Source organism: Priapulus caudatus, unplaced genomic scaffold (assembly GCF_000485595.1).
Source record: "Priapulus caudatus unplaced genomic scaffold, Priapulus_caudatus-5.0.1 Scaffold23, whole genome shotgun sequence".
NCBI lineage: Eukaryota > Metazoa > Priapulida > Priapulimorpha > Priapulimorphida > Priapulidae > Priapulus > Priapulus caudatus.
Window position 1 is genome coordinate 701,903 of NW_014577084.1, and position 16,184 is coordinate 718,086.

A 16,184-nucleotide genomic window follows, 5' to 3' on the forward strand; every position below is an offset into this window, starting at 1 on the left:
CTCTCTCTCTCTCTCTCTCTCTCTCTCTCTCTCTCTCTCTCTCTCTCTCTCTCTCTCTCTCTCTCTCTCTCTCTCTCTCTCTCTCTCTCTCTCTCTCTCTCTCTCTCTCTCTCTCTCTCTCTCTCTCTCTCTCTCTCTCACTTCTGCACTCGCCCTCCCGAATGCTCTGCCTCTCCTACCCTCTCATCTCTCATATGTCCCACACCTTTTCTCGTTCTTACTATTTATTTTTCTCTTAACTCTCTCTCTCACTCATTCTCTTTAATTATCGTTTGTTCTCTCCCCCCATCTCTCTCTCCTCCCACTCTCATTCTCTCCCTTACCATTGATAATCTTTTTCTAACCTGATAATGATCTCTTAAGTTCAGGCTTTGCTTTAGATAAGATTGAACCGCGTTTCTTTACTCCACGTTTTTTATAAATAGCGGTGTCACCGCCATAGTATACAATTATTTCCTAAACAAATGCTCGCCTCATTTTAGCATCGTCTTCAAATTATACGTATAAATGATTTGTCTCGTCTTGTCTTAGTACCGAGGGATTCCCAGTGGCCTTCGTCGCGTGAATGGCATATACGGTGAACACCTATCGTGGGCCGGCACCGTGTTTGGGCCTTTTTGCGGCTTTGCGTGTTTGTATTGCCGCAGCGAGTGAAGCGGCTCGCTCAAATATTGGGCTCCCGTTACAGAAGCACTTTCGCGTGCTGTAACCAATACGGAACTGAGGAGCCTCTCGCAAATCTAAAGCAAACACGTGGCGAGCGTGTCTCCAGCCGGTTCGTGTAGGAATAGCAGGAAGGGCTGTTATCTCGATGCCTACATTTTACGCGTTATCTCTAGATAATTGGTCCGCGAATTCACGGTGACACTAGCAAATGTGGGGATTCGCCCAGTTCTGTTGCACGGCACCCGTCCGTACGCCAGCCAGAAAAACACAGTCGTAGAATCTTGTATATATCTATATACAAATATTTGTATCGGAAATCGTGTGACGTTACTATAGTGTCCATTCCGCGTTGTTATCTGCGTATTGTTTCTCATGTCTCTGTCGCTTTCTATGACCCACACAGAGGTACCGCATGCGGCAGGGTCGCATCCACCTAGATCTAGATGAAAGATCCTATGTGACGGATAAGGGTTCAGCCAAGGGTCTCGCGCCGGGGGACAATGCCCAATCCCGACATGCCTTCAATCGGACAGCTAGTGACAAGATACGGAGCGACAGGTCGATTCCAGACACTAGGCACCAGCTGTGAGTATACACTTGCACACATCCGCGCTGCCACGCGCCGGTGTAGTGCCTCAGTCTCTCACTCTCACACGGCACAGCCTCCTCCTCCTCCTCATCACGACCGCCTTCTCTTCTACTTCTATCGCCTCTTTCGCCTTCTCCGCCTTTCAATAAATGACGTGGTGCTTCTTCTTCCTTCTCTACCCTCTCCGCCTACCATACTCCTACCTCACCAGCCGGCGTAATGCCTCGACCATCTCCCCTCCGAGTCTCAGTCTTCTCCTTTTCCTTCTCCTACTTCTCCTCCCATTTTTCTCCTTCTCCTGCTCCACCTCCTGCTCTTCCTCCTCCTCCCTTTCCTCTTCTTCCTCAGCCTTCTCATCGTTCTCTCATCCAACACTCCCTTTCTCTCTCTTTTTTCCTCCTCCCCTTACCAGCGAATCCAAAGTCTGGTGTCGAGTCGTGTATGCGTTTTTGCTCAGTTAAAAGCTTTTTTACTGCCAGTCTCACTACCCAGTATAGGTCTATTTCGGGGTAGGGAATTTCGTGTAGTATAGATGTAGGCATCACTCGTGTCGATTGTAGATATCCTCACCACTCCCTCGACGATTAATCATGTGTACAACATATGGAAAGTGTTTAGATCTTGAACAAAACCCCGTTATTCTTTTATTTAGGATGATATTCCCCATGGTGGTGTAGACTACGGTATATATTATATATATATTATACGGTATTTATTAGCTCTTGATATATATATAAGGAAGTTTGTCTTTATTAACTCCTGATATTATATATATATATATATATATATAATATCAGGAGTTAATAAAGACAAACTTCTGTTCTTTATTAACTCCTGATAATATATATATAAATCCATACGTGATGGATGCTGTTCCATTCCGTTGCTTGGCGTAGTCATCTACAACGGCGAAGCTAGGGATTTTCGCGTCCGTGAACTTTGACCGCCACGCTGCGCTGCACGATTTTACGGCGTACGGCTCAGACACCGCCAAAAATCGCACAAGCGAGGCTTCTCAATGCCGAAAAAAAACATGAGTGCTACATTGAAACCACGTGTTTAAAATAAAGAGGTTTAAATTAGCAATACGACAGGCACACTTTATGGGGTTCATTCGCAGCGAAGTGTCTGGCGAAGCTGTCTAAAATGAATTAGAGGGAAAATCCAAAGTGAAACAGATGGTAGTGCTATTCTATCGGTGCAGTTAGCGATATTAGCTTAGCGGAATTTGTCAGCGGTTCGACAAAAGGGGTGGCACACGATACAAATGAATTGCCCGCTTGCCTTATTTACTGTTGAGCTATTATGAAGCGATGCGTAACTACTGAATAGATAGCAAGCAATGAAGAGACAATATATGGGTGAGGTGGAGACAACCAGAAATGAAAACAACTGTAGCTACGATATAGCGCAAAGAGGGAAAGGGGACTGTGAAAACGAACGCGCGATATCGGGGCCGATACCTCATTTAAAGGGAATTACGACACGGCATCACAATATGGAAGGTCGACGTTAGAGAGTCTGCGCGGAGAGAGAATGTAGGACGAGAAGCCATCGTGCGCGCGCGGCATCAGCTGCTCGCATATTGGTTTATCTCAAATTTAATCATCGCTCGCGCAGACGGCCGGTTTGCGATGGCGTTGCCAAGATACCCTCCTCAGCGCCGCCTCAGGTGATATTCCATATCATTCCCCCGCGGGTACCTCACCATAATTTCCGCTCATATTGAATCTAAAGCAATCGGGCTTTGCTCGATGACGGGATATTTGCGAGTAGGACCCTGCGCAACGGATGGTCGGCGGCGTTTCGCTTGAGCACGATCCACAGCGGGTACGGGGAGCGATGCCTAAAGCGTCTGGGCGTGCGATACCAGTAAGCCGATGCTCTCCAAGGCATAGAGGTGGAGCGAAGCAACGCAATAAACCTCTGCGACGTATTGAACGAGAACTATATAGTGGTAATTAACAACTTCCAGCCGATAAACGCAAATGCAAGGATCGGAAGAGAAACCTAATCGTTAACTCACACAGAGCTTGTCATCGCGATGGAGCGTGATACAAAGCACGCGCTGCATCCCCCTGTACAGTCGTCAATGAATCGTCTGCAGCGGTAACTACACCTGTGCGGTGTTCGTACAATGACAGATGCACCGAACATTCATGAAAAATGGTAAATTTAGTCCAATATCAGAACGTATTACACAATATGGCGTGGCTAAGCGAGGTACCTAATGCACGGCAGACGAGAAAAACACTGTTTACACTTGTCTAGCGAACATCTGTCAGCAGTTGTTGTGATACGCACGTGTAATACCGGTAGCGTCTGTGACCAAATACTAAAATACACTACGTGTGAGAGAAGCTTTGCCATCCATCAGATCAGGAGTGTATCAATACGCTCCTGATCAGATCAAGAGCGTATAAAGAATGGTTCTTTATACGCTCTTGATCAGATGTAGTCGAGTGGCGCATGCTTGAATCGCAAACACGATGAAATAATGTATTTGTGTCCGCTATTAACTAGGTGGGTTAGTGTCTAAATTACGAACTAGTGTGTGTGGAGGTGCGGCTGTGGGTAGTAGTAAAAATCATACATATACAGCAAGAGCTCATAATAGAGATCTATCTATGATGAGCTCTTGATATACAGTGTATGTTCGAATTCGCGCACACCATCCGCGATATGCATCCGCATAGCACACAGTATACGTGTATTGAACGAATGGAAGCAAGGTTCTGCGAGAGATTCCGGTTTCTTGACATTTGCTAGCGTCACAATATCAGACGGGCGTGACCTCATTAGGAGCTCATTTATTTTTGTAGAGTAAAAATACATTTACAGCTAGTCTTGCCCCCGCTGTTTGTGAATCTACAAGAGTGACGTGTGGTCTGCTGCGTTTTTTAATGTAGCATATCGATATGTTAACGTGAAACTCAGATGTGAGTTATCCGATTCCAATTTTCTGCTTCTCACCATGCATACCGTGCTTAATACCACGACTGTGAATTAATAAATTCGCATCATTTTCAACAAACACGGAGAGGTTTTCTAATCGGCTACTATGTATTAAACGACAATATCATCTAGCTCCTCCTGTAAATCATCTATCTGATAAGCCAATTTGTTAATGCGGTCATATGTCTCCGGAGACCGCAATCGTGTGACTGGGAAGGAAAAATATCGTGAATTTTTTAAGGATATGCAGAAGTATCTGGATCGTAGCTATAGTAGTTGAGTGTGTTGTGACTTGTGAAGCCAATAAAATGGTTCCAACTCAACCATTCTGCGCATGAAATATAAATATCTGTAGTTTAACCCATTAACTAAACAGTGGAGGGGAGCCTCACCGAATACTTTCTTAATAGGGAGGTGCCCCACTCCCGGATCTCATCGTCTTAATCGTTGCTTCGCCTCCCATATGACCTCCATCTGTATTCTCCACCAGGCACGCAATCGTGACCCTCGATATAGCCTTTATTGCGCTAACGTTTCCGTTACTCTTCAAACGAAGTCATTACAAGCGGCTATAGGCAATCGGTCGTTTTGACATTCTGAAATTTTATGTGACTTTTTACGTGCGCAAGGGTGTGTTCGTTTCTGTTATTTTAACTACACAAGCTGGTTAAGTGCGAAACAAAGGAGGCTCATGCAAGCGATATCACATTATTATGGCCAAGGGAAAAGTGTCCGCTAGTGGTTGACTGGGTGGCAATTCCTGATAGACCTGAAGTAGACCCCAATGTATACACGTGGAACTAACGGTAAACATTTCGTATTCACGAGTTCATCGAGTTCCAAGATTTCTGTGGCTGCTATGGCATAACATATGCTGACTTCACTTATCAGTCTTAGGCGTGCATTAATCTTATAGACTCACCGTCATATAGGCGTCTTAGACTGCAGTGCCTCATCCACGCGATGCAAGAGGATTGTCACTAGAGTTTGTAATCAAACACAAAAGGAGTAATCTAGACGAATGCGGTACAGCCGATAGCGTATCCCCTTCATTATTATTTTCATGAAGAAGGGTTCCTTTGCTTGCGCCTTATAGCTGTAGTCGTCTGCCCCGGTTTTACATAACATATTTGCGCGAAGGTATTATATGGAAACGGACGCCGTTAGTACTTGATAATAGCATAGGACGATTCTCATATTTTATTAGGTAAAACGTGCTGGAGTTGCTGCGATATAGGAAGATCATCCCGTAAGGATAATTTTTCAAATGGAGCCAAAGATTACGTACAGATGAACATTTTATAAGCTAACTATGAATCATAGTGCATTACATGGTGAATTATCAGTGTCCGTGCCTCACTAACGAGAACAGCTACATTTCCGCTAGAAACCCCCTATTAATATTCATATAGAATACGTTAGGCGTACATATAGCTGTCGCGGACACTCGCACACAGAGGTGGGAGCATATGCCACTAGACGAATGTAATCATTTGCAGAATAGAATATGTACTAATATGTAATAAACACAATTAGTAGTACAGTAATAACGTTTGTGTTATCACCGAGCATTGCGTGTTGAACATGCGATCGTCTGATGTAGCCATAATTAAAGATTTGTAGTTTAAACACATTGTTGGTCACGGCACTGTTAATCGAAAGATAAAGAATGAGTAGGCCTAAAACTAAATTCTTTTTAATTATTCCTGACCGTATATATCCTATCTTTCGCTCGCCGGGTCTTTCATCGAGCGCTATGAGAGCAGCGGCTCGCAAATAGATTTAATCCCGCAAAGGGCGTACTGGAATTAAACGATTAAAATAAATCATATCGAGTTTTAGAGAGTCGTGTGTAATACCTCGCGCTTGATGGGCAATCAGTGTAATCCTGAAAATCAAGCATGCTGGGCTTAGAGGGATGCTCTTACATCGCTACATATGTTATACTTGTTATAAGTTACAAATGGCATATAGACTCATCCAATCATGGTAAATATTTGTCGGTCTTTAAAAACACGTTGTTGTTAGATAGCTGACAATTTTTCGAACGAACCCGTAATCATGTCACAGGATAAGCGCAACAAGCGTACAAGAGCGTATAAACTGTTTATAACACATAGTATTTACTAATAATAACGTTAACCGAATACACGTAATAATAATATAACGGGTATATAACTCTTTATAGCATATATCAAGAGCACGCTTAATGTGCTCTTGTAATTACGCACCATGTAATTGACACCATGACACAATCCACAAGGGGCTGGTGCGCCTACATGGGAAAATGGCTTGTCAATAACAACCAGTGCGCGGATCCTGGCGTCACTATTCGTCGCTTGCTCGCCTGGCAGTACGCTAACGTCTTGTTTTCAGCATGGACGAAACGCCTGTGTAAGGAATGTGTCCTTGTTAACGACGAAATATTTACATTACAACGCCTCCCTTCGAAAAAAGAGTTGTGTGGCGCACCGCGAGAAGGACGTAGTAACGTCGTATAACGTGAAACGGGGCGACGCACTATAGACACATTTTTGTGACACATGGGCCCATGTGTTAGTAGTTACGCGGATGTCTGTGCTGGAATTTGTTACTATGCTGTGCGCCTGCGTAAACCTTTTTTTACGCGGCCCAGAACCTGCGGTAACACTAGCTTCTCCTGCTTCACTTGTGGGAAGTGATCCCTAGCAGTATGTTTACGGTAAAAAAATATTCTAAGCAGCTGGACATTGAAAGATCAGTAGTAATTAGGAAAAGGGCGTTTTCACAGATGTGCGCCTGCTGCAGACGATGGTTGCTAGATTACCTAACCGCGTATGAAAATTCTCCATCCTCAAAAGTTATTGCAGTGAGAATTGTAACGGATTCGGCTAAATATCACTGCAATTTATTCCTCTAACGCTATAATGAAAAAAATCTATAAACCATAGCGTCTGTATAAGATTACCAGTGAAACGTAAATGGTATAGGTTTTTATTGACCTTTAGGAAAAAAAAGCGTCGGTACCGCTGGATGCTGCGAACCGACTCTATGTCACCACCAAGATGAAGGTGTTGAAACCATGACAGCTGTGAGGTTAATTCGCAACTTTCCGCCCATTGATCTGTCAACAAGCTTCTCATTGCTTTCACGGATTGACGTGTTTTGACAGTACTACCTGCTTGTTGCTCGGCGCGAGAAGCTGTTTGCTTTTAAGCGGGCAAGGCATGCAGGACGTCTCAATCGTGTACGCGGTGCGTCACAGGCGTCAGACTATCGTGCGCGGCCGAAGAAAGGGGAGTATATATACGGGGAGGGTGGTACGTACTACGTACAGCTGTTCCCTCCGCACATACACCCTTACTGCTGTGCACGGCTGTAAATCGAACTCCCGTTAGGTGTTTAATTTAATTTAATTTGGCTAGACCAGATTAATCTACGCGGATTATTTGACCGCGTAATGGAGGGGGTGGCGACGCAGCACGAGTAAATTAACGAGTATAATTATATACGACCTTCTCGTGCTGTCTGAGCGTGCACGTGCTGTAGGCACGCGCGCCGATCGCGTAGCAATTTACAAAACCTATGAGATTAATCTATATTATAAATACATAGACGGGGTTGTTGCTATATCTTGGTGCTTTTGTGCTGTACGATGATTGTGAGTGAGTCTGTCGTCCTAATTAGAGCAAGAGCTTTCAGTTTGGCCGTAGACGGTCCCCGTAAGCCGCCGAGAATCCACCCGACGGCTGTTCGTAGACAACTGTAGTCAGTCTAGGTGTTAGACCGCATATTGTCGCTGTGGTTAGCTTTCGTGAGCAGGTAGGTGTGCACGCGTGCGATGCGTCACCGTAGTGTGATTACCTACCGAATATTAATTACGTCGTTCCCACTGTAATTAGTTGGAGGATGTTTAAATTATTTCATCCACAACAATCGAAATACGCGCTCATAATTTGAGCGCTGTGCCAATTAGGGCGATTGAGAGTGCAATGTCATGGAGAGATACTATTGTGTGTATGTGTATAAAACGACATCCGGATCCTCGGACGTTTCAAACTCAGTGTGATGTTTTAAGGGCTTCTTCGTATGTCAAACACTCACTGTGCATTTATTTACTCGTGTGACGCTGACTACACACACATAAACAAACAAACACACACCCACACACGCGCGTGCGCGCACGCACGCACGCACGCACGCACCACACACATGCACGCACGCACACACACACACACACATACACACATGAGCGCGCACGCACACACACAATGATAGACCCGGTTTCAGTGTAACATATCCATAAATTGGTATTATTTCTACCTTCTTGTCTCCGACCTCCGTCTAGTATCTCGCCTTTGTGCCCCAACTACTATGCAGCCTTCTTAACTTCTAAAGTTCGGTCGTTGAGTTCTGACAATTCTTATCTTATAGATGTCGCGACTGCTAATCGGTGTCGTTTGCCCGTGAAACATACGAAAAAATAACCTGTCAACATCGTGGAGTAGATTGTCATATAGCGGCTTCGCATCGATGTGAGCGAACGTTGCACCGGCTAAAGCGGCTTTAATTTGACGGTTAAAACACGTGTCCCTCGTGTTAGCACTGTCGTCGGCGTGCCGAGGCGGGGGCTCTCATGCCCGTTAGCGCATCTGCTGGCCAGGCGGTTTTGCGTTTAGAATATCCTGAAAATCTAGTCTTGTTAGCACGGCGCGCGGCCCCTTCGCCGCAGCTCAGCTGGGATAGCTGCGGCGTGGATGAAACGGATTAGCTCGTCAACCGCAGGCGGATCCCAAATTCACGAAAATTAGTGTAGAATAGCATATAAGCTGCAGGCCCGTAGCCAGGGGGGGGGGGTTCGGGGGGATCGCACGAACCACCCCCGAGCCCTCCCCCGAGCAAAAAAATAAAAAATAAATTAAAAAATTTTGGTTGATATACCACTTCTCATGCTATGGTGAAATCAGTTGGAAGATAATGTAAGTAATTCCTTAGGTATTGGATAATCCAGTCCTCCCCTCCCGCACCCTACCCCCGCTCGGTCGCTTCGCGCCCTCACATATAGCCAACATTTAAAACGATCCCCCCCCAATATAAAGCTGGCTACGGGCCTGTAAGCTGGGAGGTGGGTTCGTGTGTGTGTGTGTGTGTGTGTGTGTGTGTGTGTGTGTGTGTGTGTGTGTGTGTGTGTGTGTGTGTGGTGTTGTGTGTGTGTGTGTGTGTGTGTGTGTGTGTGCTTGCGTGCGGGCGTGCGTTTGCGCGTGCGCGTGTCCGTTGTGGAAGAGCAAATAAATAAATGCATAAACGCGATGTGAATATTATCGTGACGATATGTTCGGCTTGTTAGGGTTTCTGTATCGCGACATCAAGCAGGTTATCTGCGTTCTGTGGTAATGATTTTCGCTGTATCTAAGATATCTGCACAACGTAAACTAAAACGTAGACGTAAGCCTGCTTTGCGTAACTTTGATCTTTGTTCATATCACCGGCTGCCCCGAATGACCGAATGGCCAAACAGCTCATTTGTGGGGTAATTAAGTCTATCGCAGCGGGGAATTAATCACATAGTAAAAACTCGATCGAACGTTGGACGCATTAAAACTGATGTAATATTTTATTGTGCTGCCTTTATGTTGTATGTGTAATATGAGAAGAGGAAATTTACGAGGAAGCGTAGCTGGTTGAACTGCTAAAGGGCCGTTCCAATTAAACATAAAAATCCGAAGTTAATTAATATACGCTTGCGCGTTTACGCTGGTCTATACATGAATGGCGGGCACAATAGGTTAGCAAAGTAAATTCTGAGCCTGCCTTGCCTCCTAGCAAGTATAACTGGCGCGACGAATGGTGTTTTGAATGAGCCGCTCCTCATTTAACATAACATTTGTCGTAGCTTTTCTCTAGCAGTGTAGAACATGGCACGCCATTTTTCATTCTATTTTGCTTCATCATACGCTGTTCCCGTGGTCGTAAAACTGATGCGTTCGCAATAAACAAACGCCACCAACTTTGCCATTTTACTCACGAGATTATATTTCTACAAAAAACTAGTTTGCTAACTATTAAAGTCTAAAATTTCCACGCGAGGACACATGGCGATGAGGCGTATACCTTACGTACCAATATATAGTGAATTACGAGAACTATAGGAATAGAGCCATCTCAGTCGGGAGAGAAGGTATGTAGAGCGTATGGAGTAAAAGAGCGCCGGTAAAGGGGCGAAAACTCGGCAGAGGTATTGTGACTAAACTTCGACGTGACGAATCGTTCGAACTTTCACGCGGCGTTTAAACTTTCATACAACACCTGTTTGTAAGAAAAATTTGTATATGTAACGAAATGCCTTCATGTAAACTAGCACGCACCGAGCATGCGTCATCCAAACATCCGTGCACGTATTCAAACTGCTAGTATTACAGCTGGTATGGAGCATGTGATCGACTGGTTGCAGAAACGCGAGCCTGTTTAACGCTTCTTGTATAGCGATGATTTTAACATAAGTGTGGAACTAACATCATGATTAGAAAGGCTGTTTCGTAGACCTTCATTCACGGTTAGGGCGGCTAGACGATATTAGAGCCGACCAAATGCGATCGTGTTATCGTCCTAATCTCTACTCGCATTTTGCTACTTTAATACCACGTTATTTTCGGACGTATGCATGTCTCGCATCGCAATTGCTAAAAATTTGACCTTATTTGATGAACGGTAAGGCAGAAGTGCAACGATAATTGATGAAAGTTCACATTTTACAAGATTCGCGGAAAACAATCGTGGAATTTATCCACTGTCATAAGACGCTTAAAAATGGTTTGCTATATTGCTCTTGATTTTGCATATTATTCATGTGCACAGACGTGTATCAGCTGTGACGATTACTCGCCTGGTTAAATGCTCTACAAGTGGTCGTGGTCGCCATGCATCCGTCCATAAAAGCATTCCCAGACTTCAGACCGTCGTTATATATATCCTTGAATCTGGTTTTAAGGAAAACACGTTCCGCTCTCAGCTCTGACTGCTATCAGTCTCAGACGGTTAGTGACACGCACATTTAGTTTAGTCAATAGTCGTGGAATATTCATGGCGGGAAAGTACCCAGCAGTCTTTTCGAAATATCACACATATAGATAGATATACATGGTAGTTTTTATCAATAATAGAAATTCATTATGTTTATGAGTATAACACGCGGCATAATAAAGGAGAGTGATTAAAAACGGATTGAAAAACAATGGCGCTGCAATAATTGCGTTTTGTTCATGCGAGAGCTCGGTAGTAGTGAGTGGTCGTATGAGGGAAAATGAGAGAACACATCGAACCACGCATGAGATTTTATTGTAAGTTAGTATAAACAGACCAGTTTAGCAAAAGTGTTTATTTCACGGTAATTGAAGAAGTGTAGAAGAAAACTTGAGGAAGACATACAATTACTATAAAACTGCAAAACTGCTATAAATAAATACATTAATTATTAACGTTGTGATGCAATGTTTGTTATAGGCCCTGGGCGTTTATTAGTTGTAAGAATAAAGAAATAAAGACGTGAATAGCATTTAACCTGGACTACAATGGTCCTCCTGTCTTTACATAATTACATGAATCGGGTTCCCCGAGAAATCAGTTTGACTATTAGCTAGCTATTCGTGATTACTATGCGTGTCATCACTGCATCTGCATGCTCATCTCGTTCACATAACAAGCGCGCATCTGTAGAATTCCTGCAGACGTGACTAGAGTGGCGCCACCCTCATTTATAATGCATGTAAAGCTGGGGAACTTGCTGAAATCTGTGCACGAATTTTGCCGACTTTCATTATTTATGTGACAGCATTGGAGGCAGCTGATTGAGAGCATGGAAAGTACCTACGTCTGCTATTTCTATGTATTCCTATAAATCTAGCATGATTTATTGATTGCGCGTCGAGTGCGTGAATTTAGCTGTTGTATAACGTCGGGGATCTCAATAGATTAACGTCTGACATACCCTTCTTCTCTTGAACTCGCTGAAGTGCCGATAGATTGTTATGACTTGTTCCTTTGTGAATTGGATAAATGTGTTGTCACTTTAACTATTAAATATGCCAATCTAACTAGTAAATATTGCATTATTCTTAAACGGAGAACGATAAAACATTGATAAGCAGACGCGCCATAGTGCATGCGTTTCGTAGTTCCATACTCCAAACGTAGTTTGCGTACATGCAGTTGTTGGCTCATTAGTTTGTGATTCACATGCACTAAAATTCACAAAAATGCATGGAATGAAGTCTTTGTAACAAAATTTCCTGGTGGGGGAGTCCCGGGACCCCCAGACCCCCCGCTTAAAAAGTGGCCTGACTGGGGCTATATTTCCCTGCCTGAATGATTTTCCCAGTCCGGCCCTGGCAATGACGGAGATTCATGTAACTAAGTGGAATATATAAAATTAATCAATACCAGTATACACGATTATGTTTTGTGAATTAAAATTAAGAAATAATCCAACCATTAACTCACTCATATTATATGACTTACGATCTAGAAGCTACTATCTATAGGCTTAGTTTATGAAATAATCCCTTATATTGTGTAGCGATAGACAACCGTAGTGGAATAGCACGTCAGAGACTGAACTGGGGTGTGTGTTATTTTAAACTGCTAAAACTAATATACAAAATCAAACCTTCGATAGAAAAAAATACAAAATATAAAAAAATAACGAACTTCGCTGCAATTCCGGCTACTGCAAACAGTATCAGGTGCTGTGTGATTCGATCGTGCTACAGTTCGCTGTTAGACGCGAGGTCGGTTTTGTCTTCATGTCACGGCTAACATATCATATATATACGTTTTAGGAGACATGACGTATATATTTACGGCGAATATAATCTGAGCCGATTTGATGTGGGACGAGATTTTACTGTTAGTACCTACCGTTGTTTGACCCGCGTCCATCTAGCTGCTAATTTCAGTGGTGTTAATTAATGTAGTTTAATTAGGATTGTAAATCAGTTAGTGTGATACATCGAGAAGAACTATGTTTTATGCACCAATTAACGTGTCGCGGGCGAGATAGACCGTGTCACAACAACCGAGTGCAAAATTAAGGCGATACGTTAGAAAAATACTGTAGCAGCACATACTGTAGTACTAGTTAGGCGATACTGTGCATATTTGTTCAATCAAGTGATGTATCCACTGACAATTTTATTCAATGTATCTTAATATTGTGCAATAATGTGACAACTCTCTCCGGATCCCCCCCCCCCCATAATGTGTGCGACACTGAGAAACGTATTTGTTCGGAGACCTCTGGGCTATACCGATGCCGTATCGGCGTTGCGTGCACAGGCACTTCGAGCGTTTCAATAAAATATAATGCTAAATAAATACGAAATCTATTTACTACCAAATTCTTAATGTTTCTATACTCTCTTTCACCATTATTGCCGACAATTTCCTGTAAATGCCGTCCAAATGCTCATCTGCAACAAACGCTGGCTGCCGCCATGGCTGCCGCTGCACACTGACACATAAATATAATTATAGTGTGTCATTGTCTATATATTTATGTGTCAGTGTGCAGCAGCAGCCATGGCGGCAGCCAGCGTTTGTTGCAGATGAGCATTTGGACGGCATTCACAGGAAATTGTCGGCAATAATACGTGAAAGAGAGTATAGAAACATTAAGACTTTGGTAGTAAATATATTTCGTATTTATTTAGCATTATATTTTATTGAAACGCTCCAAGTGCCTGTGGTCGCGTGGGTATGGGTAGTTTCCCGCGGTGTACGGTGTACGTTACCCAACAGCAACTTACCCTGTACACGTGATGCGTATAATCAACACAGTAAGTATAGGGAGCAACATTCGTGTAATAGAATACTTAGTCATTTCGTTGCCATCACCTCGGATGTCACTACTACAGCAAGCCAGTGATATTTTTGTTAGACAACACATAGCTTGTAACGTGTCGCTCTAAATGTGGGGGCGAAGTGAAAGAGGCGGCTTTAATAATTGATCAGGGTCCTTTTTGTAAATGGGAAAGATGATACAGAACACCGGGCGGTATGTACATCAATAATTCATGTTAGTTTAGTGTGTGGGATTTTCCGCGCTGTAGTGAAACCAACCACTCTGATGTGTATGTTAGCTCAGCTGCAAAATGTCAAAGTCCTGCGGTTGTTTCCCGTGGGATGTTTATTGTCGTGCCTTATCTCTATCAAACACTCGGCGTACGCCTCACTAAAGGGATTCTTGTTTCTAGTATTCGTCATACCTGAAAGATTTTTGTCACCCCGATTCTCTTTTAAGAGTTCGTTATATATAAATATATATATACATATATATACGTTGTGTATGCGCGCGTGCGTGTGCGCGTGTAACGTGCGCGTGTGTGTGCGCGTGTAACGTGCGCGTGCCGGTGTGTAATAATAAAGACGAGGTCATAACGTGGAGATGCTGGCTCAATGCCAGGGGTCGCATGCGAGCGTTGTCCGTGTATTAGCGGCGCGAGATCGAGGATGGTTAAGCCGGAGCGGCGGACATTACAGCTACCTCTTTTAGAATGGACTTAGACTAACGTCTGATTATGAATTATACAACAATTACTGTTCCACAGCCCTTAATAAATTAACTTTTTTCCCTATCCGACTACATTGAACGAGGTAACGTGTGTATCCCGTGTGTGTAGTCATACCGCGTAGCTAATTAACGTGCCCTAATGCAGCACGCCTGCCTCGGTTACAACGCAACACTACGGATGATGTCATTCGTAATTTGTCAAGCCCGTTCGTTTATGGACAGCGATGACACGGGGCAAGCAAGCATGCACGTATATTGAATCGCGCTCAATCGCCATACGAACCGGCCAAGCAGCCATTATTGAGGAGGCGATGTCGTCATCAGTAGGCTAGTCATCGCCGTGTACATCACGCGCTGCGCAGCGGTGAAGCTGCTATGTTATTGATGTGTATCTACTTGACACGCGTGCGCTTACGCATCCGTAATTGGCTGCAGGGACATTTAAACACGGTGTACGGCTTGGGTGCCGTTGTTAGCGTTTCTGGTGACGCGCCTCACAGCTTTGAAATCCCATTTCGTAGAGGCTCAGCGGAATATAAATGCTCCTATGTGACCCCTTTTAAGTTCTCTAACATCGAATAATCCTAGAGATAAGAACGCCACTTGATGACTGTGACCATGAACTAATGCAACCATGCAGGTTCTACGGCTGTAGAATACGTCGACACGCCACGACTAGAGCAACGGTCACTTGTGACTACTTAGGCACATAATCGGAAAGCTTTTCTATCGATGCGTATTGCTAGAGAGCTATTGTACTGCGACAGTCGAGTGTTTGTTGTTAAGGTCACGTTGGGTTGGCTCGCGATCACTTGCTTCAGTCAGTCGTGCGTTGTTTCACGCATATAACGAGATTTTCGTGAGAAGCTCCTAAATGTTATGCCGCCTCGATATATATGGCATCGCAATTCATCGCGTTAGCAGACTTAATAGCCTCGCCGAATTTACATTTAGAAAACGTGCGAATGCGAATGCAAATGGCAATCGCATGCAGATGACATGGACTCGTGTTCGTAAGAACGCGCGTCAAACGTGAACTTTACGATTCGCGCGTCTTTTTCCCTTCTCTTTAGATTTCTCTTGTAACACATTTCCTGCCGTTTAGAGCAGGTGCATGCATCACTCATTCACATTCTTCACACGTCCAAAACGCGCCCTGTATTCAAATCATGAATATATATCGCCACCTTGGGGAATGTACTCAAAATCAAAATATTCATGAATTTCTCATGAATGTCATGAATGTCTATGAGCACAGCCATCGTCGTATACAGCGCCACCTACACGGTAGCGTAATTACAGAGAGGTCTGTTCTGTCCACGGCGGAGACGGGAGCGACATAAATTGCGAGCGAGAGAGAGCGAGAGAGAGAGAGAGAGAGAGAGAGAGAGAGAGAGAGAGGAGAGAGAGAGAGAGGGAGAGGGAGAGAGA

At 44.0% G+C, this 16,184-nt stretch overlaps 1 protein-coding gene across 2 annotated transcripts in view; it reads left to right on the plus strand.

Annotated features, from left to right (window-relative positions):
• Positions 1–16,184, plus strand: part of LOC106813364 (polypeptide N-acetylgalactosaminyltransferase 16-like) — a 63,788-nt gene that overhangs the window by 37,705 nt on the left and 9,899 nt on the right. For both annotated transcript variants that reach the window (XM_014817500.1, XM_014817507.1), the window contains exon 2: positions 1,070–1,251. In XM_014817500.1, coding sequence (XP_014672986.1) covers positions 1,070–1,251 — 182 coding nt within the window. The remainder of the gene's footprint in view (positions 1–1,069; positions 1,252–16,184) is intronic.